Below are 25,623 nucleotides of genomic sequence, written 5' to 3' on the forward strand. Positions count from 1 at the left end.
TTGTTTCACTCTATGTACCAAAATAAATTCAAAAATGGATCACAGAACCTTCTGGGAAAAAAAAAAGAAAGAAATTCTGCAAGTTCTAGGAAAAATGAGAAACCTCTCTATAACCTAATAGTAGAAAAAAAGTACATATGACTTAAAATTCAAAAGGCAGGAAAGAATTTAACAGACAGGGCTTCAGCCAGTCTGTAGTGGAAAATGCAAATGACATTAACCATATTTTAAAAAGACTCAACTTTACTCATAAGAGAAATACAAATTAAAACCACAGCTGTAACATTTCTCACCTCTCAGACTGTCAAAGAAAAAAATCACAAAAGTTGACAATATGGATTGGTGAGGCAGTGGGGCAAACATGCACCATCACATACTGCTGCAGCACATGTAAAACAGCAAAAGCCCAGTAGGTGAATTTGGTAATTTGTAACAAAACTACACATTTATCTTTTGAACTTGAAATAACACTTCTAGAAGTCACAAGGACACAACAGCAAGAATACAAAAGAAATACAAGCAAGACAATTTACAATATCATTAATGACAATAGCCAAGGACTGACTACTCAAAATGTCCATCGGTTGGGGATGTGCTGAATAAATAGGATACATCTGCAAAATGAAATATTAGGCATGTGTAAAAAAGAATGAGGAAGATTTCTGCATACTATGGTTATTGGGGGGAAGCTATTATAGAGTATGTGGCCATTTATTGAGGGAAGAAGAGAGTCAAACATATAAACACAATCCATTTTTCTTTACAAAAACGAAATCCACACAATTTCTCTAAAGAGAAATTCTTCAGAGAAATGTGTAAAGACCAAGCCAGTAACAATGAATATAACTAGGACTTAGATTATGGTATTTAAAAGCCACTTTCCCCACTCTCTCTCACATTCCCTGTCCAACTAGAACTTTTTTTGTTTTGTTTTGTGATACTGGGGCTTGAGCCACTCCACCAGCCTTTTTTGTGAAGGATTTTTTTGAGATGGTCTCTCAAACTATTTGCCTGGGCTGGCTTCAAACCACAGTCATCCAGATCTCTGCCTCCTGAGGAGCTAGGATTACAAGCATAAACCACCAGTGGCCCAGCACCCAACTAGAACATTTTAGGGAAAAATCTCATTTCGTGTTTGGGGTAAGAAATGTTCATAATGAATCTGTAAGACCTTGTCATACCAAAAAGAGTAGGGTAGTGTCAGGAAGATAAAATAGCTACCATAAGATGTTCACTGGCTGCAGAAATCTAGTAAGAACTACAATGGAGTAAGAAAAACAACAAATATTTTTAAATCCTTGAGTTCATAATGATATATGCCCCCAGTCCTAAAGAAGAAACATTTGTCACCTTTGGACAATGTTAAGAAATCATTTATTTTGAAAATCAGTAAATAAAGAACTGACCCTATGAAATGATCTTGTCAGAATCTTGAAGTGAATATAACCAAGCTAATCTGTGAGAAGTTCAGGAGAAAGACCAACATGTTATTTGAAAGCACAGAGATACTGTAATAAAAATCTGGACCATAGGCAGGCCATGGTGGTACATGCCTACAAGCCCAGTGCTTTGGAGATAAGGTGGGAGGATCATGAGTTGGAGACCAAGCCTGGGCTACATAGCAAAATCCTGTCTCAAAAAACAAAACAAAACAAAAAAAACAAAAAGATAAACTATATGGAACTCCCAAGAACAAACAATTCAACAACTAACAAATAAAAGAAAACATGATAATAAACTAAGACAATTTAACTAGTTGAAATTACATGGATCACATTTGGATCCTGATAAGAACAAGATAAAAATTTATTTAAAAAGTATGAAACAATTGGGAAATTTGAGTATCAAGGACGGTGAGTGATGTTAAAGAATTATTATTAATTTTAAAAGTATGATAAGTGTACAGTGGTTATAGGGTGTTTTGTTTTTTAAGACAGGGTCTAACTAGCCTCGAACTCATGATTTTCCTGCCTCAGTCTCCTAAGTGCTGGGATTACAGACATGTACCATCATGACCAAGCTGTGGTTGTGTTTTTATTTTTATTTATTCATTTATATATATTATATATAATATTATATATTATTTATTTACATTTTTTTTTCCAGTACTGGGCTTGAACTCAGGGCCTACACCTTGAGCCACTCCACCAGCCCTTTTTTGTAAAGGATTTTTTTGAGATAGGATCTCGTGAACTATTTGACCAGGCTTGCTTCAAACCAAAATTCTCCTGATCTCTGCCTCCTAAATAGCTAGGATTACAGGCATGAGCCACCAGTGCCCAACTATGGTTGTGTTTTTAAAAGAGAGTTTTTATCTTCAATAAAAGATATTCAATTTTCATTATTTGCAGATTCCTTATTTGTGAATTAACTTACTTGCTAAAATTTATTTCTATTTCCAAATCAGCACTTGTAGCAGTTTCACTGTCATCTGCATGGTGAGTTGTGAAAAATGTGAGTTGACAAAAATGCACATTTCCAGCTAAGGTCAAATAAGGCAATGCTCTGACTTCCCGTTTTAGCTCTTACACTATAAATAAGCATCCCTTTCAGGATTTACTTGGTAGCATGTTTTGCATTTTTGTGCTTTTATGTTGGTGATTTCAATCTTTAAAATGATCCCCAGGGGAGTACTGAAATGTTGTCTAATATTCCTAACATAAGCTGTGATATGCCTTACAGAGAAAATACTTAGATAAGCTTTGTTCAGGCATGAGTTTAAAGTACTGTTGCCCATGACTTTGAGCTCTTCCTCAAACAATAATTGAGCAAATCAACAATAGAGCTCTTCCTGTAAACGGCCTGAAGAGACCTGTGAAAATGGTTTGGTTTGCCATTCTCTTGACCCAGAAAACCTCATAAAATCATGAAATCAAGAGGTTTTAAATTTTCATTTTCACTTTAAAATTTTTCAGGAAATTTCCTAGGCCATTAACAGTATGCATATCCAAAATGCCACCAAGTATCTGAAAGATGTCACTTTAAAGAAGCAATGAGGGCTGGTGGAGTAGCTCAAGTGGTAGAGTACCTGCCTAGCAAGCAAATGGCCCTAAGTTCAAACTCCAGTACCACAAAAAAAAAAAAAAAAAAAAAAAACCAAGAAGAATCAATCTGTACTATTCCAGCATTACAATGGTGGAGCTGGTATGTGTGCCCAGGACAAACAGTGGGGCTGGACACAAGGTTGGTGGCAGCCCAAAAAGACAGCTAAATTTTTGCTACATATGCTTGAACATGCAGAGTAATGCTAAATTTAAGAGTTTAGATGAAGATTCTCTGATCATTGAACATATTTAAGTGAACAGAGCACCCAAAATACACTACTGTATGTACAGAGCTAATAACCAGATTGACCCGGACATAAGCGTTCCCTCACAATTGAGATGAGCAAACGCTTCCTAAACCAGAAGAGGAAGTTACACAGAAGAAAAAGATATCACAGAAGAAACAAAAATTTATGGCACAGGAATAAATTCAGCAAATGCATATAAAGTGCAAATAAAAGTAAAGGGAAAAAAATCAACACATGTAAAATAGGGTTTTATATTGACTGCTTAACAAAAGTGTTGTTCTCAGATCTTACAGAAACCTAACTTGATATGTCCTCTAGGAGCAATGATTCAATATTCACTCAGTGTCTGCAGTGCCTTTATAGAACATAACTACTGTGAATAATTAAAATCAACTGTAATCAGAAATATCTTCTTATAAAATTCTATCATGTTGGAAAATTGCTTCAAAATAACCTGGAGTGGGTTAGGATGGTTATCAGCTGATGACTGCTAAAGTTGAGTAAGAAGGACATGGGACTTCATTATACTACTGTCTCTGTTTCTATATGCATTTCAAAGTTTCACAATAAAGTTTTTAAATTATTTTTGGGAAAAAAAGCATTTTTCTTACATCTCTTCTATTTCAAATGTTACATTTCTAGCACTAGCTAATATTATAAATGGGTTTATTCTTTCCTGTGCATTATCTCCTGAGTTTAACTTTGTTTTTAGTCTAAGAGTAAAAAGGAATCTTTACATAATCACATGTGGTATCTGTTTCTAAAAAGAACAAAGGCCAAATCATCCTGTCCATTTACCTATTCACTCAGAAATATCTATTTAGCATCTACTATACACCAAAAAATATCTCTGGCCTCTGGCCTTCAGCATGGAGAGTCCACCAAAAGCTCAGTTCTACCTCTCAGCTGCCTCAGTTAGATGAGCAAACTGTTAAGGGGAAAGTAGCTCTTTGAACTTTATTCATCTCTTATGTTTCCACCCAAGATTTCCTCATTATCTTGTTAGGTCCTTGCAATACACTTTTTAGTTGTCTTTCAGTGCAAGAAAGACTATCCTAAGGTTCAGGGTCAAGGTTTAAGTTTTTAAACCAAGCACAATTCTCCTTCAGAGAGATGGTGATCATAGCATGCCTTAGTAAGATTTCGCATCTCTGCTGGTCTGGGAGGCTATGTTTTACATAAGGCTTCAACAATGCTCAGAAGATAATAGAGAAAGCCCTAGCTATCTAGTCATATCTGGCTGAAGGGAGGCTTTGAAAATACAAAAAGGAAAAACCAAGTCAAACTTGTAACTTTCAGAACTTTGAATACATTCCCAAATCACAAACAGGACCGACCATCAGCAAACAGTGGGATCAGAACACAACCACTTGCTGAACACTAAGCTACAATAATCTAGGAGCAATCCACAGGAAGTTAGGCTTACAATTAAAAACAAGAAAAAACAAGTAGGCAGAGAAATCAGCAGTGGTACATTGTAGAGGAAACAGAATCTATAAAATTAGAGTAAGCAAGACCTTCCTTATATAAACAGCAATAACCCCCCAGTGGTAATGGTGCAGAAATCAGAATCCAGACTTGTTACAATATATTATTTTATTTATCTATTTATTCATTCACTTATTGATTGATTGATTGATTGATTGCAGCACTGGAGTTTGGACTCAGGCCGGCCACCTGTTGAGCAAGAGCTTTACACTTGAGCCAGGTCTATAGCCCTTTTTGCTTTATTTTTCAGACTACTATCCTCCTACTTCTACCTCCTGCATAGCTGAGATCACAGGCATATGCCACCACACCTGACCCTTGTAATGCATTATTTTAGATGTTTAGTTTCCAACAAAATATTGCAAAACATGCAGAGAAATGAAAAGTGTGACTCTCGGGGCTTTGCATTTGCAAAGCAAGTGCTCTACCACTTGAGCCATACCTCTAGCCCATTTTGTTCTGGTTATTTTGGAGATAGGGTCTCACAGTTGTTTGCCTGGGCTGGCCTTGAACTGTGATCCTCCCAATCTCAGCTCCTCAATTAACTAGGATTACAGCTGTGAGCCACCAGTGCCTGGCTGCTATTCCTGATTTTGATTCACAGTTAAACTACACTATATAGTAAACTGTCAACTTCTCTGAGTTTGCATAAAGCCTAAGAATGTTTTAATAAAAGATTCATTTGATAGTTATTACTTTATTAACAGATGCCATTTAGCAAATACCTATTACGTGCCACACCTTGCGCTAGGAGAACATCCATTTCCTGATCAGTGGTATCAGGAAAGGAGACCTGATACCACTGGCTATGTGAGGTCCAGGGGTCCCACTACTTCCCAGGTGAAAACTTCAAAAGCACTTGCTAGAAAACTCTAAGAATCTTTCTCAAAGAGAAGCATCAGATTACTATTTGAGATAACACTTCAAATTAATAAGGTAGTAGGAAAATCCATTTTCCATTTTTTTTTTTTATTTTTATTTTTTTTGGTGGTACTGGTACTGGTGTTTGAACTTGGGACTTAAGTTTGCTAGACAGAGCTCTCCCACTAAAGCCATGCCTCCAGATCCCCCTGTACCTTCCTCCCCAACCCCAACCTACACCCCCAGGGTTATTTTTGAAATAGGTTCTTGCTTTTTGCCCAGGCTTACCTGGACCATGATCCTCTTGACCTCAGCCTCCCACATAGCTGAGATGCCAGGTGTCTAACACTGTGCCCAACTATTGGTTGAGATGGGGGGTCTTGTGAACTTTTTGTCAGAGCTGGCCTCAAATCTTGATCCTCCCAATCTCTGCCTCAAAAGTAGCTAGGATTAGGTTTGAGCCCCTGATGTCTGGCTTAGACTATTGCTTTCTTATTTTTCCTAATCTACATTAAATTACTTCATCATCACAACAGAAATTTTGAAAGCCAAAGGAATATGGACATTAAATAATGCAGGCATTATGACAAATAGCTTTGGGACTCATATGACTTAATTTTAAAGAGAAAAGTAGACAGCAGTAATTAATAGCAGAAACAACATAAGAAAATTAATGAGTGGGCTGTTTAACTTCTCAAAAATCTTTAAAGTTCACTGTAAGGAAAAAGTAGAAAGTTACTATGAATCTCCTTTATTGGACTGAGCACTTTATAAAGAGCTCTAATAGTATGAACCAGGCATTTTTGAGCATTGCAATGAAATGCAATGCAGTGTCAGGCTATCCAAGGACTATAGACTTACTTTATAGCTTCACAATTTCCCCATCTCTGTTCCCTACCTATCCCTCACCAGAAGTAGCCTCTCTTCCTTTTTCAAACCTCTCCTTACAACTTCTAGAAACTCAGCAACCTAAATACTGAAAAGAAGAGCAGAAGACATCAGACAGTAACATGCATGTAGCTTTTGCTATCTCATGTATTCAGACACCACCATAGAATATTCTTCCAGGCTAACAAAACCAGATCAATAAACATGGCACTTGAAGTAATTCATATCCACACCAAATATCTTAAACATAAATCAGGAAATTTGTATCTACATAAATCTGAAAAACTAATGGGATGAGGGAATCCTGCAGATAATATATAAATCCAATTCTGCTTCGTCATGTTTTACTTCATTTTAGACACAAGAGAAGAGCAAGCACCTATCCAGTTACCTGTTATGTAAGACTGCTGAATGGCCAAATCTGTTGACATCATGGTGGAGATCAGGTCTGGGAAGTACTGACCAGCGATCACAAGCTAGAAGCAAGAAAAACACATTTAAGAGCAGACTGGCATTCATAATCAAAAAGAACTGGCAGTCTCCATGAAAAAGGATATAATAAACACAGCCTCATAAAACACACATCTCAACTTTCTTAGTCATGCTATTATTTCTAGGGTGAAAAGCAGCAGCAGTGAAAGCAATGTAAATTAGTTAATACATCCAAACCCATGACATCCCTGCTGTCTATCACTCATCCTACAACCTACCAGAATCTTTTCTTTTTCTTTTTGCGGTGCTGGGGATGAACCCAGGGCCTTACATATGCTAGGCAAGCACTCTACCACTGAGCTACATCCCAGCCAACCAGAATGTTTTCTACGTTAAAGAAATTTTATATTTATAAAGTTTATGTGAGTAAAACATGTGGTTCCAAAATTATTTTCTACCGATCTCTATAGAGTTGCCCAGACTCAGTAGCTACAAAGGCAAAACACAGGTGGAAAATTAAAATTAAAAAAATTTAAACTTTATCTAATTTTTAAAAAGTCATTTTCTAGTTGACCTAGATCTGCTGATTTTCTTTGTCCAGACCCATGCTACCAGCTTCTTCTCTGGACCTCATACCATCTGGCACTGCTGCACCTTGCCATTCTCACACTATCTCACTCTCTGAGACATTCACCAAACCCAGGTTCTTCCACTTATCCGGACCATTACTCCACCTTGACAGCAGCAGCCTTCACTGCCTTCTCCTACCAGCTTTGATCCTTGTCCTTCTCACACGGAGAACAGAGGACACAACTCTCCCAGCTTCTTGCCTACCTTGTTTCTTTCTAAAGCCACAGGGCAGCAGCAATTCCTTCCTCCTATCCCACCCCCAAAGGTCCCTTTCCTGATGCAAGTTTATATCCTCTCCTTTGGGCCTCCAACATCCTTCTTCAGCTTTCATAGCACTGAACTATGCCCAAGATCAAACTATTCTTTTTCTCTCTCTCACCCCCTCTCCCTCTCTAACCCCCCTACCTCTCCACTTTTCCCTCCCTCTGAGACACTCACCTTATCCCTTTTCATATCTTTTTTTTTCATTTTTCTTTTATTATTCATATGTGCATACAAGACTTGGTTCATTTCTCCCCCCTGCCCCCACCCCCTTTTTCATATCTTTATAGACAAGTTTTTTTGGTTTGTTTTTTGGTTTTCTTAGACAAGTTCTTAATAGAAGTCAACACTCACTGCATATACACCTAACCTGGCGTTAATTTCTCAACTTTCTACAACCCAGATTATTTCTCTATGACTAGAAGGTAATAAATAATCTTTTTATTGCTAAATGGGAAAGACTATCAAGTCCTTATTTTACTTAATCCTTCTGCAGCCATATTAATGCTCCCTCAAGAGGTCACTAATTTCACCTATTTTCCTACTTGTCTGACAAATTTTCAGTCTCCATTCTCATTCAGACATCTCTATCTGTTCCCTGACCCCCTTATGTTCCCTACAGAAATTCACACCTCCTAGAACTTCCCACCAGCTTTCTGCTTTTCTGTCCCACAGAAATCTCTCTAGCTGAACATATCCTCATACTTACTTCTATCTGTTCCTCTCAGATCCTGTTCTTCTACTTTTATTCCTAACCTTGGCAAAAGGCATCATCTACCATGGCCCACACCAGATACCTGGGAGTAAGGACATTGCATCTTTCTCAAAACACACCCTGGGCAATCCTCAAGATCCTGGTAGTCATCAAAACACGTTTACCTCCTTATCTTCACTGCCACTTTGACTATCTTGGTTCAAACCCTCATCAAGATCGCAGCAGCAGTCTCTTAAATGTCAATGTGCCCCTTCTGAGTCACTCACTACAATGCTGCTGAAGAGATCTTCCTAACATGACTGTGATTCCACCACCTCCTCTGGATGACTCTTCTAAAGCCCACACTCTTAGGCATGACACATCAGGATTCTTAAAATCTGAACAGCCAGATGTGAAAGCAGCTTACTTCTCTAGTTTCACTTAAGGACACTGCTGCGTTTTGTGCATGCAGAAGAAAATGACTAAGCTTAAGTATGTGCCATGGTCACTTCTCACTTCTATCTCTCTGTACATGAGCTTCCTCTGCTTGGGAAATCCTGCCTCTAACTTTACCCAGCAGACTCACAGTGCTCCTCAGGACCCAGTTTGGATGGCCCATCCTCAAGAAGGCCTTCCTTTACTATCACCAATACCCCCATGACAGGAGTACTCAGAGGGACCCCCACATATTCCTTTCATCAAGAAGTATCCAGTGGGGTGCCAGGGACTCACACCTGTAATCCTAGCTACTTAGGAGGATTGTGGTTCAAGCTAGCCCCAGGCAATAAGATCCTATCTTGAACATGCCCAGTATTTTTAAAAAGGGTGTTGAATGGCTCAAGTGGTAGAGAGCCTGCCTAGCAAGTGTGAGGGTCTGAGTCCAAAGCCTTATGTCACCAAAAAAAAGAAGAAATCACAATTATACTGTTTTCTCATCCTTATGCCTCCTCCACCTTGAGGCTAAGGGCTGTAACTTACTCATCTAATCATCCCTAATGTACAAGCTCAGTGGTTAGCACATGCATGTCTATTAAAAATGAACACTTAACAGAATAGTCAAAATTATGGAGACACAGACATAATGGGTTGGGGTTACAGGGAAATGAGTAACTATTGTCTAGTAGTAGAGTTTTAGTGTTCCAAGATGAAAATAATTACGCAGATGGATGGCGTTAATGTATGGATAACATTATGAATATATTTAATTCCACTCAACTATAAACACAGAAAGATTAAGATGGCATATTTTATATTATGTGTATTTTACTACAATAAAAAGGTAATACAAAATGGACAATCTGGTGTTTATACAAAAGAACACTTGGTAGTACTTGTTTTTCATGAACAAATAAGTACTGCCCTCTTCTGGTCAAGTATATTATCACATTAAGAATATGTATGAAACCAGTTTTCTAGGAAACAAAATAAAGCTAATTCATACTTAGTCCACTTTAAAAAAATGTTGGTGATTACCAGCGCATACCATTACTTTAAGTCATGTGTAACAAAGGAGAGACCAGTTACCTCAACTCAGCCTTAAAAATTATCATTCAAGCAATTATGAAAGTGATTTCAAAAAGAACTTAACATAGAACTAAGGCTTTTTAATAAATGTGTGACTACTAAAAACTACTATTGGGACCTCTTTCAAATGTTCCTACAGTTTTAAAATGATGACAGCTTCAATTTCTTTTTAAATGTTGCTCACAGATTAAAAAAACACTCACGAAGCTAAAACGGCTTTGGGAAACTTACCAATGTCATAAGCCATGAAATCTGAAGAGAAGCATTTGGCTCCATGGCTCATGGAGGTGTCATTGTGTGTATTTCCTCCAAACACCAGCATGGTTCCACTCACTATCACAGCTGTGTGCAAGTAACGGAAAAATCGGCTGTCCTTAAGAATGGTCCTTTTGAGTTTATTTAAAAATAATAAATACAAGGTTAGTTCTTAAAGAAAACTTATCTGTCTGCTAATGTAAACATAACCATTTATTAACTTCAGGTCCAAATGTGCACACACTTCAGACTTTTCCTTATATAAAAGTAACTTTCTCAAGAAATTTCTAAAATTCTAAAAATCTCTAAGAATTTTAGCAAAATACACTAAAAGTCTTAAAATGTTCAAACCTTGTAGTTCTAATTAGTTTTTGGTCAAAAATTATGTGAAATACAGACAGAAGCTTATGCACAGACTTTAATCAATAAGGCAAAATCTAGAAACCAAAACTTTCAACTGTACACATAAATTCGATATGCCCACAAAATAAAATATTATAGTCATTAAAAATGATTGTTTCTATGGCAGACAGAATGAAAGTCATAATCCATGGCACATTCTCAAATATGTGAGGAAATACAAAGCAGGAGAGAGAAAAACACTGCTTTATAATTACATTATTTCATAACACAGACTTACATTTGCTAAAATTAGTAGACTTCTTACAGGCTGACCTTTAGTTCAGGGTGAGACAAGTTCTACCAAGTAGGTAGAGAACACTACCTACACTTTGGTCATCAAGACAATGTTAAAAAAAAATGGATTTATCTTGACTAGAAGTGTAACATTTGCCTGGTATGTACAAGAACTTGGATTTAATCCCTAGCACCACAAATTTTTTAAAAGGGGGGGAGGTTTATAAGTGTATACAAAACCAGCTATAACTTTAATCCTTAGGATTCTGCAGAGATAAAATTGTACAGTATTGCTCACTGTATGAAAACTGACAATCAATCCAAAAGTGCCAAGTATTTTCTACCTCTTCTGCAGGAAAAACCACCAGAATAATGCAACCAAAAAAATCAGTCACTTTATTATCCTGTGCTTCTTTCCTAATTTCTCTACATGTAATGCTGAGCAGAATTATCCGCAGGCCTGAGAACAAAAACCTAACACATTTCCCCACCGAATGCTCTGCAGAATTCACACCTTAAAGTGAAAGCTAAAGAAAAAGCACGCACCACATCTGAGTGTCCACATCATATCTGTACAGGTCATCTGCAAGCCGGTATTTATTGGCACTGAAAGCCTTGTAGCCACCATGAACGTACAGGGCCTTCGTCCTGGGATCATAAACACTGCTGTGGCCATAGCCACCTTGCACAAGGGCACCCTGGGTATGTAATATACTCCACGTGTTCTTATCTGGAAAGGGCAAAACAGTTAAAGGAAAGTGTCGCAGGCTCCTTCCCTAAGTCTTAAAAGTCTAAGTGGCTTAGAGTAAGAGAACGGAGTTCAGGAGAGTGCATACACACAATTGTATCTCTTTTTTTTAAGTTTTAAAAGAAGGCCACCTTCTTGGGAATGGTGGTGCACAACTGTAATCCCAGTACTAAGGAGGCCAATTTGGGATTACCAGTTCAAGGTCATTCATTCAAAAAAATGAATATTAAATAAATAAATAAATAAATAAAAGAAGACCACCTTAAACTTGTAACAAAGCCATGTGGTCAAACTCAAATCTATTAAATATTCCAAAGTTCTAATATGCTATATAAGAAAAGAATTTCATTAAAGTTAAAAAGACTCAGGTTCCCCTCAAATGAACATTTAATACTCTATGATGTTTAGTGACCAATACTCAGATCTACTTCATAGGCCTGCTTTCTCAAAATGTCAATTATAGCTGATACTCCTACTGTATGAAAAGTTTTATAAAATAAAATTTAACAAGATAAAAAATATACACTAAGGGGAAATCACACTCCATTAAACCAAACTCTAAGGAGCTACCTAAAATTTTTTTCAGAATATTTGTTGTTTTGAGTCATTTTCATTTATTTTCCTTTTAATACCCAAAGCTTTAGTGCCATCTTTGCCCCCTCGCAAACTAACAGTATCAAATACATACTACAGAGGGGCATCAATGATCTAAATTTCACGGGCAATACATTAACTGTGCTTTCTCAATACAAAGTACTGGATCAAGATTAGGTTGAATCTTATTAAACCGTCCTAATGATAGGGTAGATGCTGTAAATCTGATGCTCAAAATACATCCACTGGAAAAAATATACCCACCCAAGTCATACTCCTGCACATTGCTTATATATCCGTAGAGTGGGCAGTGACCGAATATGACCAGCATAACCACTCGGCCAGTTTTCAAGGTAACAATGTGTGCTGAGTGCCCAACCACTGCATACTGCTCCTTTGCCTTAGGGGTCAACAATACCCATGATTCATTATGAATATGAAACACTCTTAACTCATTGGTCACATTTCCGGTTGAATCTATTTTTCCTCCATACATGTATATTTTATCCTAGGGAAAAAAAATAAAAAGAATTTTAGAAACCTTAATAGAAAATAATTGGTTCAAAACCTCAACAGTATTTTTAGCTTAAAAATGCACCTTTCAGTAAATTACTGGGAAAGGGATAAAAAAACAAAATAAAATAAATTACATTCTATTTCTCTAAAACTTCATCACTTTTCTTGGACTTCCTCACATGAGATCTATTTCAGAATGAAATGACTTGGAACAATAAAGCTGGTTCATTCTACTACATACCTACACAAACAAGGAAATGAAAATGATTGTTCAGTCACATTACATTGTGCTGATTCTTGGAACTTGCTAATAAGCATAAAGGCTATAGATTACTATACTTTTTAAACTGTATTTCTAACCATTTGGTACCATAATCATAATACCTACTACAGTTTGAATCCAATAAAATCTCTTGGGTTAGAAAATTACTTCAATTTCCATTTACAACTTAGCCAATCATGTACCCTCAATCCACCAAATAAAAAGTTTTCCCCAATTAAAAACCAACATTGAATAGCATTTCAACTACATAATATATACAGTAACTTAGGAAGAACTGAGTTTTCTGCTTAATACAGACTGCAGACATTTTACCTTATACAATGCCAAAGAATGACCGTATCTAACAACAACATTGTTCACAGAACGGTTTAGTGGGAGCCATTCCTTCGAAGTAAGGTCATACCTACAAAACAAACAGATCATGTTTTCACCCAAATGACAAAAAAGAACATCGTATACTCTTTTATTCATGATATAATCCAGTTTGGAAACATTCATTATGTCCACCACATCACCCTGGCAAACACACCTCATACCTAGGCCCACCAGGCATATGACAACTCAGGAAGGGGAGCTGGACTACATACCCCTGGCACAAAACAAAACTGTAAGTCTATTGGAAGTGTCTAACGTCTACTGAAAACCTTGCCTACACACAATCTAAAGCACTTGAAAGTTTCATCGTATTAAAAAGGACTTAAGCTTAATTTCTTACAGTTAATTTTTCATTCATTTAATCATGAAAAACTGAAGACAGGTTCTGAAAGGGGGGTGATAATTAAGTAAAAGAAAATTAGTAATCTTTATCTTTGTTTATCTAATTGATTTAGTCTTAATTCCAAGAAAGCCAGAATACTACTCTAGCATTTCAATACCATAAATTTACTTAAAGAACTGTGAAAGTACAAAAATGCTAAAAGAAAATAATTCATACTCCTGCTTTGCAATTTATGTTCATTCATACATTGAATAATCACACTCAGTATCTTAAAATATTCACTGTTTTTCAGAAAAACATCACCATCACTCTTATAAAAATAGTTTGCAAGATCCCATCTCCTTTCAAACAATCAGAGCAAAATGAACTGGGGGCGTGCTCAAGCGGTAGAGAACCTGCTTTGCAAGTGCAAGTTCCTGAGTTCAAACCCTAGTCCCATAGAAGGAAGAGGGAGGAAATGCATGTGAACATCCAACACTACAACCAGGATACTGATTATCTCTGGCATTTTGGAAGAATATCAAAGGTCTTCAACCGCATTAGCAATGTTTGATTTCCAACCCCGTGGTAAAGGTATTTCTACTCATTATTTTTTCTTCAAAACTGTCCTTTGGTCTTAAATTGGTATCAACTATTACTTTGTACATAATATTACACATTTTTAAAAGTACATGAAAATTTTAGACTTTAGTTTTATCTGTAAGTATTTAGTTTTACTAAATAAATTATTTTATTAACTAAATTTATTCACTTAAATCTCAAAACAAGTTTTGGACAGACTCTCCTAAGAAGTTTTGAAAGTTGAAAACCTCGGCACATACATTTCCAATCCCATTTCTTCTTCCCAATTTTGTTATGTAATTTACAAAATGTGCATGCTCATAATATCCACATTCTGTTCTATCACTGTAATTCCACAGTGACTTAGTACCCAATCTGTATTTAAGCTGAGGCAATTTCCTCACAGCCCTCCACCACAACTTCTACTTCTTGAACTTTTCAATTCTTAATTGGCTGGATTTCACAATCAAATAATGTTTTGCTGTTGTTTGCTTATTTGTTTTTGAGACAGGGTCTTGATATCTAACACAGGATGGCTATGAATCCACAATCCTCCTGTCTCAGCCTCCTGAGTACTGAGATTACAGGTGTGTGCTACAACATGCAGCTCAAATAATGGTTTAAAAAAAATAATACTCATATATATACCTTTCCCTTAGCTCTCTCAAGTTTAAGAACATCTGCTTAATAGCTTTACAAATGAATGACATTTTGGCTGGGTATATTTGTGGTTCATCCTTTCTTTCTTTGCAGGTGCTCTCACTTAAATGTTGCTGATATCAAATGTTGCCATGGAGGGTTGGCAGAGTGGCTCAAGTGGTAGAGCACCTGCCTAGCAAGCATGAGGCTCTGAGTTCAAACCCCAGTACCATTACCAAAAAAAAAAAGTGTTGCCATAGAGAAGTCTGAAGCCAGCTTGATTTTTTCCCTTTTTATGTGGTTTTTCTGTCTGGAATCCTGAAGAATCTTTCATTGTAACTCCCCATCATCTCTCTCCTTCCTTCTCTGTTTTCTTCTCTGTCTCTGTCTCTTTCTACCTCTCTGTATTTTTTTTCTTTAAAGTCACAATACTGTATATGTTATCAAAGTAGAAATGACTTAAATTCATCCAGGAAAAATGTTTTTACAAAATGTCATGAATACCACTGTAACACTTTTGTAGAATTCTGGCTGAGGACTTCCATGGCTTCCTATCATATACATATACCCTATGTGACTTTAAGTTTGACAGAAAGAAAGAAACAGAAAACAAAAACAAGTCTCCAGATGCTCCAAGTGGCATGGAGGGTTGCTCAATCTGTATCTATCTATCTTTCTTTCTTTCTTTCTTTATCTGGTGGAACTAGGGTTTGAATTCAGGTCTTCACACTTACAAAGCAGGCACTCTACCACTTGAGCCACACCTCTGGTCCATTTTGCCCTGATTATTTTGGAGATGGGGGGTCTCACAAACTATTTGCCTGGGCTGGCCTTGAACCACAATCTCAGTCTCCCAAATAGCAGGATTACAGGTATGAGCCACTGGCACCCAGCTTCATCTAAATCTTAATGCATTTTCTCCTCCTCAGTCAGCATGTCAGCCCAAGAGCTTATAAGAGATACTTAGGTGCTGGCAGGTCCCCAGAATCTGGCTAAAGTAAACCCCCAAAAGAAGCTTACATAATAGGCTGTCATTTTTTTCATAACACAGAGAAGCAAATATAAAATGAGAACAATATTGATAAAATATAACATAAGAAATTCTCCTACTGGGAGCAGAGTCAAAGATAAACTATTAAACAACTAATTCTAAGACCTGCACAAGCAAATAGCAAAGACAAACTTCAGGAGTTCAGAAATTTGTGTCTCCCATACAGCTACAGCTATCTCTTTCACAAGCCCCTCTATGACAGCTGGAATGCAATCATGCCACAAGGTGCATACTCCACCCTCGACAGTGGCCTGGTAACCAATGACTGTGTCTGGTCACCCCAAAGATCAAGCAAGGGCTATGCAGAGACAAGGCATAAACCCAGCCAGCAGGAAGCACAGAACTACCTGAAGCTTCCCAAACAATAATTTGTCCTTTATCCTAAAAGTTCAAGAACTTGATCAAATCAGGTCTTCTCACTGAGAAATTATACAATTTTCCTGAATGACTACCTTGTACTATTTCAATCCACTTATTCTATCTGTAAGGGTCTTTTCTTCAGGGACAGCTTTATATATAATCACTTCCTGTCTTTCATGAGTTTTTGCTTTATTCTAATTTTCAACCCGTTCCCCTGTGTATTCAATTAGAATTATCTCAATCTATCAGTCATTCAATTTCATTCTAGGTTTTGATGAACTTGACTTATTTCTCTTTCTTTAGGTTCATTTCATCTTACTATCTTTAGTTTGTATTTCAACTTGTTTTTCTGAATCCAAATTCTCATTAAGTTTATCTACAGCAGTTGAAAATAATCTCCTTGAGCTACCCCCTCCTTTCTTGGGGGAGAGGTTGAGTCAGGATCTGGCTACAGACTCCAAGCTAACCTAGAACTGATGATCCTCCTGCCTCTACCTCCTTAGTGAGATTATAGGCATGTGCCATTATACCCACTGAAGTTACTTTTTTTTATATGATGGATTCTTGTCAGAGTCTACATAGTGCATTCTTTCTTCCTCTTTATTTTTTCATCAAAAAATATTTGCATCAGTTACAATATCACTTCTTTCATCTTGTCTGTGGTTAGACATAGCTCTCCAGACATTTTGTTTGTAGTACAGTGACTTCTTAATTCTGTTTCCATTGTATCTAGATAAGTTGACTGGATTGTTACCCTGGTTTTAGTGTGAGGGCTGGTACTTTATGTTCTATCCACTTCACTGAAGTCTGGAGAAATGCTTGGATGAAGGTATGTGCAGTCTGTTAGGATAAAATACCTAGACTCTTCTCTCCTCTGAGAATTTCTTTAAATGTCCTATGTAGATTGTATCATTATTGAAATAGGAGCCCTGATTCTGAAGCAGAGACAGCCACTGGGGCAATTTCTACACTTTTCATTTGATCCTCCTCCTCTTCAGTTAAAAGAGTTTAAAAAATAACAACAAAATATTAATACCCACTCAGTTTGCTTCTTTCTAGATTTGTGACTTTTGCAGGGTGCAGAAGGGGTCACCCTTGGTGTTCCCTTGAGTTTGTTTTAAAGTTCATTGGATTACTTCTTTCCTTATTTGGTTACCTGTTACTCAATGTCCTAATATTTAAAAAAACAGTATCTATACACAATGGAATTTTATGCAGCCATGAAGAAGAACGAAATGTTATCATTCGCTGGTAAATGGATGGAATTGGAGAACATCTTTCTGAGTGAGGTTAGCCTGGCCCAAAAGACCAAAAATCGTATGTTCTCCCTCATATGTGGACATTAGACCAAGAGCAAACACAACAATGGGATTGGACTTTGAGCACATGATAAAAGCGGGAGCACACAAGGGAGGGGTAAGGATAGGTAAGACACCTAAATAACTGGCTAGCATTTGTTGCCTTTAACGCAGAGAAACTAAAGCAGATACCTTAAAAGCAACTGAGGCCAACAGGAAAAGGGGACCAGGAACTAGAAAAAAGGTTAGATCAAAAAGAATTAACCTAGAAGGTAACACCCACACACAGGAAATCAATGTGAGTCAATGCCCTGTATAGCTATCCTTATCTCAACCAGCAAAAACCCTTGTTCTTTCCTATTATGGCTTATACTCTCTCTACAACAAAATTAGAAATAAGGGCAAAATAGTTTCTGCTGGGTATTGAGGGGGTGGCGGGGAGAGGGAGGGGGCGGAGTGGGTGGTAAGGGAGGGGGTGGGGGCAGGGGGGAGAAATGACCCAAGCCTTGTATGCACATATGAATAATAAAAGGAAAAAAAAAAAACATTTTTTTCCTCAAGGGAAAGAAATTTCATAATGAAGTTTCAACAGGCAATCTTAACCCAGAGGCCATTTTTTGCAAGAGAACCACTGAGTGCCATAAAACAGGAACTGTTTTGTTTTTGCTTTTGCAATACAGGGGTTTCAAACCAGGGCCTTGCACTAGACAGTCACTCTACCACTTGAGCCACACCTCAGCCCCAGAAACTGCTTTTGAATATAACTTAAAAGTTTTGGGTTGCCAGGCACTGGTGGCTCACACTTGTAATCCTAGCTACTTGGGAGGTTGAAATAGGGAAGATCAAGGTTTGAGGCCAACCTGGGCAAACAGTTCTTGAGACTCCCATCTCCAAAATAAGCTGAGCAAAATGGACTAGAGGTATGACTCAAGTAGTAAAGCGCCTGCTTTGCAAGCATGAAGCCCTGAGTTCAAGCCCCAGACCCACAAGAAGAAATAAAATTTGGGTTAACAGCGTTCTGGGAGAAACAGTAAAAGCAATGTCAATAAGATTTGAAACTGAAGTTCCAGAAATACCACTTTTAAAAGGAATCAGTATATTTACTTTTCATGAAAGTTAGTAAAACATTATTTAAAACTATACAAATATAAATATGAAACATACAAGGGTGTAAAAATCATGTTTTGATCGAGCACAAATAGAAAAAAAGTTACAATCTAAAGAAGTACGGCTCATGACGCACACCTGTCAAACAAAAGGGATAGGTGACATTAACATTTCCAGGAACAAAGATTAGTACAGGTAATAAAGAATTCATTTACTCCCCCATGTATGTGGCAAGTACTTATGTGAGTACCTTTTATGAACTATGCCCTGAGCTGAGTAACTAAACAAGGTCCCTAAGCTTGGAGAAATTAAAGTAAAAAAGGTAGAAAATGAACATGTATAATAATGGACACAGATATAATTAAAAATAATCAACCCTGATATAAAGGAAATGAGGACTATGAAAAAAGAAGAAGAAAAGAAAAAGAACAACAGGGAAAGCCTACCTGAACCCTATCTGAACCAGAAGGTCAGGAAGACTTCTCTGTGGGACAATTAAACTAAGATCCGTAAGTGAGGAAAAACTGCGGGAACAGGGAACAGTAAGTGCAAAGGCCCTTAAAGTAAGTATGCACACAGTGAGTCTGGGTAAAGAAGGCTGGTGGAGCAGTACAGATAATGAAGGCAGGAGAAGGACAAACTGAACCTTAGAAGGTAAACAGTGCTCAGATCACACAGGACAATTAGGACCTAATGGGACAATGCCAATGGTTTTTAAGAAGCTAGTAAATGGTATGATTTACACTTTTAAAGCATTATCCCAGTTCATATTCAGAAAATAGATTAAGAGGAAGGAATGGAAACATATGAATTAGACAGGAATCCAGTACTGAAGACTAGGTAGAAGATATGGCAAGCAGGCAGAAAAATGAATAAATATGATATGTATTTGCTGACAGAGTTGAAGAGGATTGAGAAGAGGTTATGGTACAAGAAGAGAAAGGAGGGGAAGTTATCAAAATGACTCCCAGATTTCTTGCTTTCAGAAAGAGGAACATCTGGAAGTTTGGTGCATAGCAAACACAAAGCCCTGAGTTCAAACCCCAGTACACCAAATTGCTCCTACTCCTCTCCCTCATCACAAAAAAAAAAACAAAAAAAAAAAAAACAGGAATGATGCCAGGTGCAAGGGTAAAACTACATATATGGCTCTTACAAAAATCTAGTATAACAGTGGAAGAGACAATTACTTTCACAACTTTAATTTTACCTTTTCATGGTGACAGCAATAAAAGTTGTGAGAGGTGTTTAGATTTTGGGATACATTTTTGTTGTTGTTGTTGAATTTTTATTCAGTCATAAACTTAACTCTGAAAGCCAGCTAGACTTGGAGAGGAATAAGGAAAATATGCAACCCAGTGAAGCCACAAAAATTATAGCATATTGTAAGCAGATAAGAGAGACAGGTACAATCCTGATCTACAGAAAAGATAGACTAGTGGTTACAATAAGCACAAGTCAAATGGCTTAGAGTTGTTCACAGTTGGCAATGGTGATCTTGGCTTGTCTTGCCATTCCTGTTCCCAAAGTTCTCCATGGCATCTACCACATTCGTGCCCTCTTTCACCTTCCCAAAGACAATGTGCTTGCCATGCAACCACTCAAGTCTTTGCAGTGCAGATTTGCTCCAGAATTTGCCATAGACAAGATGCCAGGGCCTATATGCTTCAGGATGAAGTCCTCATCATCAAATTTTTCCCTGTTAACAGAATTACTATTACAGTGTGTGAAGACCACCCAAGCACACAAATCCTGGAATAATTCCATAAAAGCAGGAACCCTTATAACCAAATCCTTTCTCCTCAATGCTCAGAACATGAAAGTTTTCTGCTGTCTTTGGAACTCTGTATGCAAACAACTTGAAGGAGAGACAGGTCAAGGACTCACCATCAACGGCAAGTTGAAGATCACAGTGGGGTTGGCCATGGTTGACAGTGGGTAGTAATAGGGGAAACCAGCATCTGCCAGATTTGGGACAGATTTTAAAGGCCTTGCTAACAACATGTGCTGACATATTGTGGCAGGTAGACACTTGGATGGTCCCCATGATCTCTGCCTCCTGGTGCTCATACCTATGTATAATGTCCTCCTCTTGAGTGTGAGCAGAATCAATGACTTGCTTCTACTGTTCAACAGAGTATAGGAAAGATGATGGGATGTCATTTCTGTAATCCATACTGCTAGCAGACTGAGTCAAGACTCTTCTTGTGAACTGATAAAGTAAGCAGCCATATCAGTGAAGTTCAAGTGACAAGAAACTATGGGTAGCCTCTAGGAGATGAAGGTAGCCTGTGTGAGTTGAGGGCAACTTCTACCCAAAAAGCAGCATAAAGCTAGGACCCTCAGTCCTAAACCCATAGGAAATTGATTCTGCCAGCAACCTAGGTGAGTCTGGAAGTAAATTCTTCCTCAGTCAGCCTCTAGGAGTAGGCCAGGTGACAACTTGAGTGCACAGAACCCAGACTCCTGACCAAGAAAAAGTCAGACATTAAATGTGAGTTGTTTTAAGCTACTAATTTGTGGTAATTTATAGTAATTTGTTATGCAACTAGTGATAAGTATTTGCAAGTATTATCACTTGAAAAAACAAGAAGTCAAGGATGATGCCAAGATATTTGGCTGAAGTAAAAAAGAAAGATGGAATGGTCATTAATTGAGATGAGGACAATTGGGGAGGGGGGAAGGAGGCTTGGGAGAAAGGTCAGTTTTCAGATAACTTTACAATTCTTATTAGATAACAAATTGAGGTGTCAAGTAAAGTTACAGATAAGGGTTCAAAAGTCTAAACTGCAGATATAAATTTGGGAGTCACCAACATAAAGACCAATATATTACATAAGATCACCAAGAGAGTGAATCTACCGCCAGAAGCAGATCAAGGGCTGATCCCTGAGTGCATTATCAAATCAGTCAGTTAAAGAGGAAATAGGTAAGAAGTATGAGAAAGAATACAACTAGAAAAAAATATCAAGAAAATGTGGCATCCAAGAAGTCAACTAAAGAAAGTGCTTAAAACAGGATGGAAGGATGGACCATATCAAATGTTGGTACAAGATCCAGTAAGATAAGGACTATGAATAAACAATAAAAAAATTTACTTCCTCAGTCCCACTAGCCACATGTTCGGTGACTAGTAACACCGAACATACCCATCATGAACAAAACTACTGAACAACGCTAGTCTACAGATATGTAAGACAGAATAAACAAGCATAGACACAGGGGAAGGGTAAATGTGGTGAGAATTTGTGGAAGTCCTTTTCTAATGAACTTTATCTTTCAAAATAGAAACAGGAAGCAATGTAGCTGGGCACTGGTAGCTCACGCCTGTAATCCTTGCTATGCAGGAGGCAGAGATCAGGAGGATCATGGTTTGAACCCAGCCTCAGTAAATAGTTTGAGACCCTATCTCAAAAGAAAAAAAACCATCACAAAAAAGGACTGGTGGAGTTGCTCAAGGTGTTGCCCCTAAGTTCAAACCCCAGTCCTGCAAAAAAAAAAAAAGAAAGAAAAGAAACAGAAAGCAAAGCCATTAGCTAAGAATGAACATAGGAGAAAAGATTGTAGAAATCTGCAAAGTAAAAAGAAGGTATGATAGTTGAACAGAAGAATGGAGGAGGGAGTAAGATACAATCAATGGGGAATAAGACACAATCAATAGATTATGGACCCCTGAGAGAATCAAAGATTACTAGATTTAAAATATTGAGAAAAAAAATCTGGAAAGATTAGTGTCTCAGTTAGGCACCCTACAAGCAGAGTCTGAGATGGGATTCTGATAGGAAGTGAGATAAGCAAGGTTCAGAAGAAGGAAAAGCTAAGAAAGAGGTAGTATTGGTGGAGATCTAGCTTAGTTCTAACATCAAAGGGAGCCTGGGAACAAGAATGGCACCTCAGGTGCAGGGTCAGTACTTCCATGACTGATTGGTCATTGGCTAGAGGTTAGGGTAACCAACCACCCCAGTTTTCTCAAGACTGCCATATTTCCAGAATCTCTTTAGGAACAGATACTGGTGTTTTACAATCTTCATTAATAGAAAATGCCTAGGTTTTCAGGGACAATATGGCTGTCTCCATGCTGGGCTGTTTGCTACAGACATTCCAAGTTCTAGGCCAAGTTCTAGGTTACTTTGTAGACTAGAAAATGTTGTGTGACATGAAAAGATGAAAAATGACTATGAATATGTAGATGACAGACTGTGGATCAACTCACTCAGAAAGAGTATCATTTGGCTAAAAGATCTTCCGGAAGTAGCTGCTGAAGAAATTGCTGCCCTTCCCTGGGACAGCTGTCCTTTTAGAATCAGAAATTGGTGTAATGATGTTCCATCCTCATGGTATAAAATGGTGCTAGAGGCTTAGTCATACCATCTTCCATCACGTAGCAGACCATGGGCAACTTTCTGGGGTCCAGCAAGCTATGTGGTAAATCAGCACCAGAACCTAGAGCTTTCATGGAAGGCAGTCTTGACAAGAAGAGACTTCTAATATATGAAACCCTAGTCTTTATAGGGGTTCAGCACAGTTGTCTGTTCTACCTGATGCTGTCTATAGTTAAATTACTTTAAAATTTTAAATGACTAGCCAAATGCCAATGGCTCATGCCTGTAATCCTAGCTACTTGGGAGGCTGAGATAGGAGGACTGTGGCTTGAGGCCAGTTCAGGCAAATAGCCTCAAAATAACCAGAGCAAAATGGACTGGAGGACCTGCTTTGCAAAGTGCAAAGCCCTGAGTTCAAACCCGAGTCCCACCAAGAAAAAAAAAAAAAAAAAAAAACTAAATTTGGATGCTTTATTCTGACAGTGAATTATCTTTCTCTTTGACCTAGGACATTAAGTTGCAGAGAGTAGGATAAACGTATTTTCTGTGGAAAAAAAATTTAAATGTCTGTAATTTCCAGCTTATAAAATCAGCATGAGGAATGGCTCAAGCAGTAAGAATGACTGCCTAGCAAGTGTGAGGTCCTGAGTTCAAACCTGAATGCAACCAAAAAATAAATAAAATAAAATCATCATCAGTAAGTGTTCATAAATTTCATAGCTAATTCTTCTGTGATAATGCATATTCTCCCTTCAAGATGAGCAGCAAAAGATCTGGAACTCTGGGAAGTATTAGACAAAGGCACAATTTTCACTAGTAAACTATAAATTCAAACCATCTGACATATGAAACTATTAATTAAATTAAAAGATAAAATAACACTATTTATACAAACCATTTAAGTTCCTGAAGCAAAATATCAGAGAAAGTATCTCAAAAAGATAAATTTTCTTACCGTAACAAAAATTCTTTGTAACTGTCTATTTCAAAAACTCAGCATACATCAAGAACATTTGAAAGACTAGTGCCAAATAGTAACAGAGATTTTCCTGAAGTAGTGGAAATTAATAATAATTTCTTTTCTTTTGGCTTATTTGTACTTTATAAAATGAAGCTTCTTGCAAAAATGTTTAAAACAACTTACGCTAAAACCATGCTGTAATCTGAGTGGTTGAACATATATCCTCCAACAATCCACATTATATTTCCATCGACCACAGCTTTATGAGAGGCTCTGGGGAGCTTTAAGTGAGAATATTCCTCTCGAGTCCAAAAGGACTGATTAGCTGGCACAGGAATTGAACATCCAGGACCTAAGAAAACACAATAAATTAGCTTCACAAAAAAGCAGCTTTGAAGCTTATTGCATTTTGAGTTTTAATCATCCAAATGTAACATATTCAAAAAGTACTTAGTCCTTTCTTTAACATTTAAATATCAAACCAATCTCTTTGTGTTTTCAATTTATTCAAGATATTGACCAAAAATAATCCCTAATAAATCACATACTTTCTAATGACTTGGCCATACCCAGGTTGAGCTTTTTCAATAATGAAAAACTTGCATAAGCAGCTCTCAGAGGAAAGACTACACAAAGGAATTATTAACTCTGATGAAAAAATCTTAGGGCTAAAATGTAACAACTAGACCTGAGAGTAGTAATGAAAACCATCCATCTTCTGGTAAAGCCAGGAACTTTACACATGCAAGAGACAAGACTACTCTTGGGAGGTTTGGCTTTTGCTGAAACATTTTGCAAGGCAGAAGGCATTCAAATACTCTATTAACTTCAATGTCAGCTAAACCCATTTAATTTTTTTTCTTTTCAAAATAAAAAAGGTTCTCAGTGGGAGGGGAAGGGGGAAAGGAGACAGTGATGGGTGATGAGGGTAAATATGACTGAAGTTGTATTATATATGTATGTATGAAAATAGTATAATGAAACTCATTAAAAACTGTTAAAAAGGAGAGGGCGGAGGGATGGGGCAAGAAAGAGCAATGTAGACAGTAAATCTGATAAAAGTATATTACTATATGCATTATGTACATATCACCATGAAACTCCTTTGTACAATTAATTTATGCTTATAAAAAATTTTTAAATAACTTTTAAGCCTCCCACATAGTTGCTTCTTCACAAATTCTTTTCCAATTCAGTTTAAATACCTATTTGCTTCTTTGTACATTTATATATTTTCTCCTGTTAATAAAGCTTGTATCAGTTTAATTCTCAAACCCAGCTAGGACCCTAAGAGGATGGAGGTATTTTTTTCCACCCCTCCAGAAGCAAGACTTCTTTCTGACCTTCTCCCACTTTCCTTTCAGTTTTCCCCATTTCCATTCTGAAGCAAGTCTCAGAAATTAGAATTCCTAATTTTTTTTTTTTTTTGGGTGGGACTGGGATTGAACTCAGGGCTTCTCGTGCTTATAAAGCAGGCACTCTACCACTGGAGCCACACCTCCAG

At 37.4% G+C, this 25,623-nt stretch overlaps 1 protein-coding gene and 2 pseudogenes across 3 annotated transcripts in view; 1 reads left to right on the top strand and 2 right to left on the bottom strand.

Moving 5' to 3' along the window:
- The window catches only part of Atrn (attractin), a 122,981-nt gene that overhangs the window by 68,136 nt on the left and 29,222 nt on the right, over positions 1-25,623 (bottom strand). For all 3 annotated transcript variants that reach the window (XM_074074427.1, XM_020176564.2, XM_074074426.1), the window contains exons 6-11: positions 24,303-24,471; positions 13,415-13,505; positions 12,568-12,811; positions 11,508-11,691; positions 10,302-10,456; positions 6,921-7,005 (exon numbers count right to left, since the gene is read on the bottom strand). In XM_074074427.1, coding sequence (XP_073930528.1) covers positions 6,921-7,005; positions 10,302-10,456; positions 11,508-11,691; positions 12,568-12,811; positions 13,415-13,505; positions 24,303-24,471 — 928 coding nt within the window. The remainder of the gene's footprint in view (positions 1-6,920; positions 7,006-10,301; positions 10,457-11,507; positions 11,692-12,567; positions 12,812-13,414; positions 13,506-24,302; positions 24,472-25,623) is intronic.
- LOC109694557 (peptidyl-prolyl cis-trans isomerase A-like) lies at positions 18,211-20,762 on the bottom strand (annotated as a pseudogene).
- LOC109694558 (small ribosomal subunit protein uS14m pseudogene) lies at positions 22,900-23,265 on the top strand (annotated as a pseudogene).

The sequence above is a fragment of the Castor canadensis genome, chromosome 5 (genome assembly GCF_047511655.1).
Source record: "Castor canadensis chromosome 5, mCasCan1.hap1v2, whole genome shotgun sequence".
Classification (NCBI taxonomy): domain Eukaryota; kingdom Metazoa; phylum Chordata; class Mammalia; order Rodentia; family Castoridae; genus Castor; species Castor canadensis.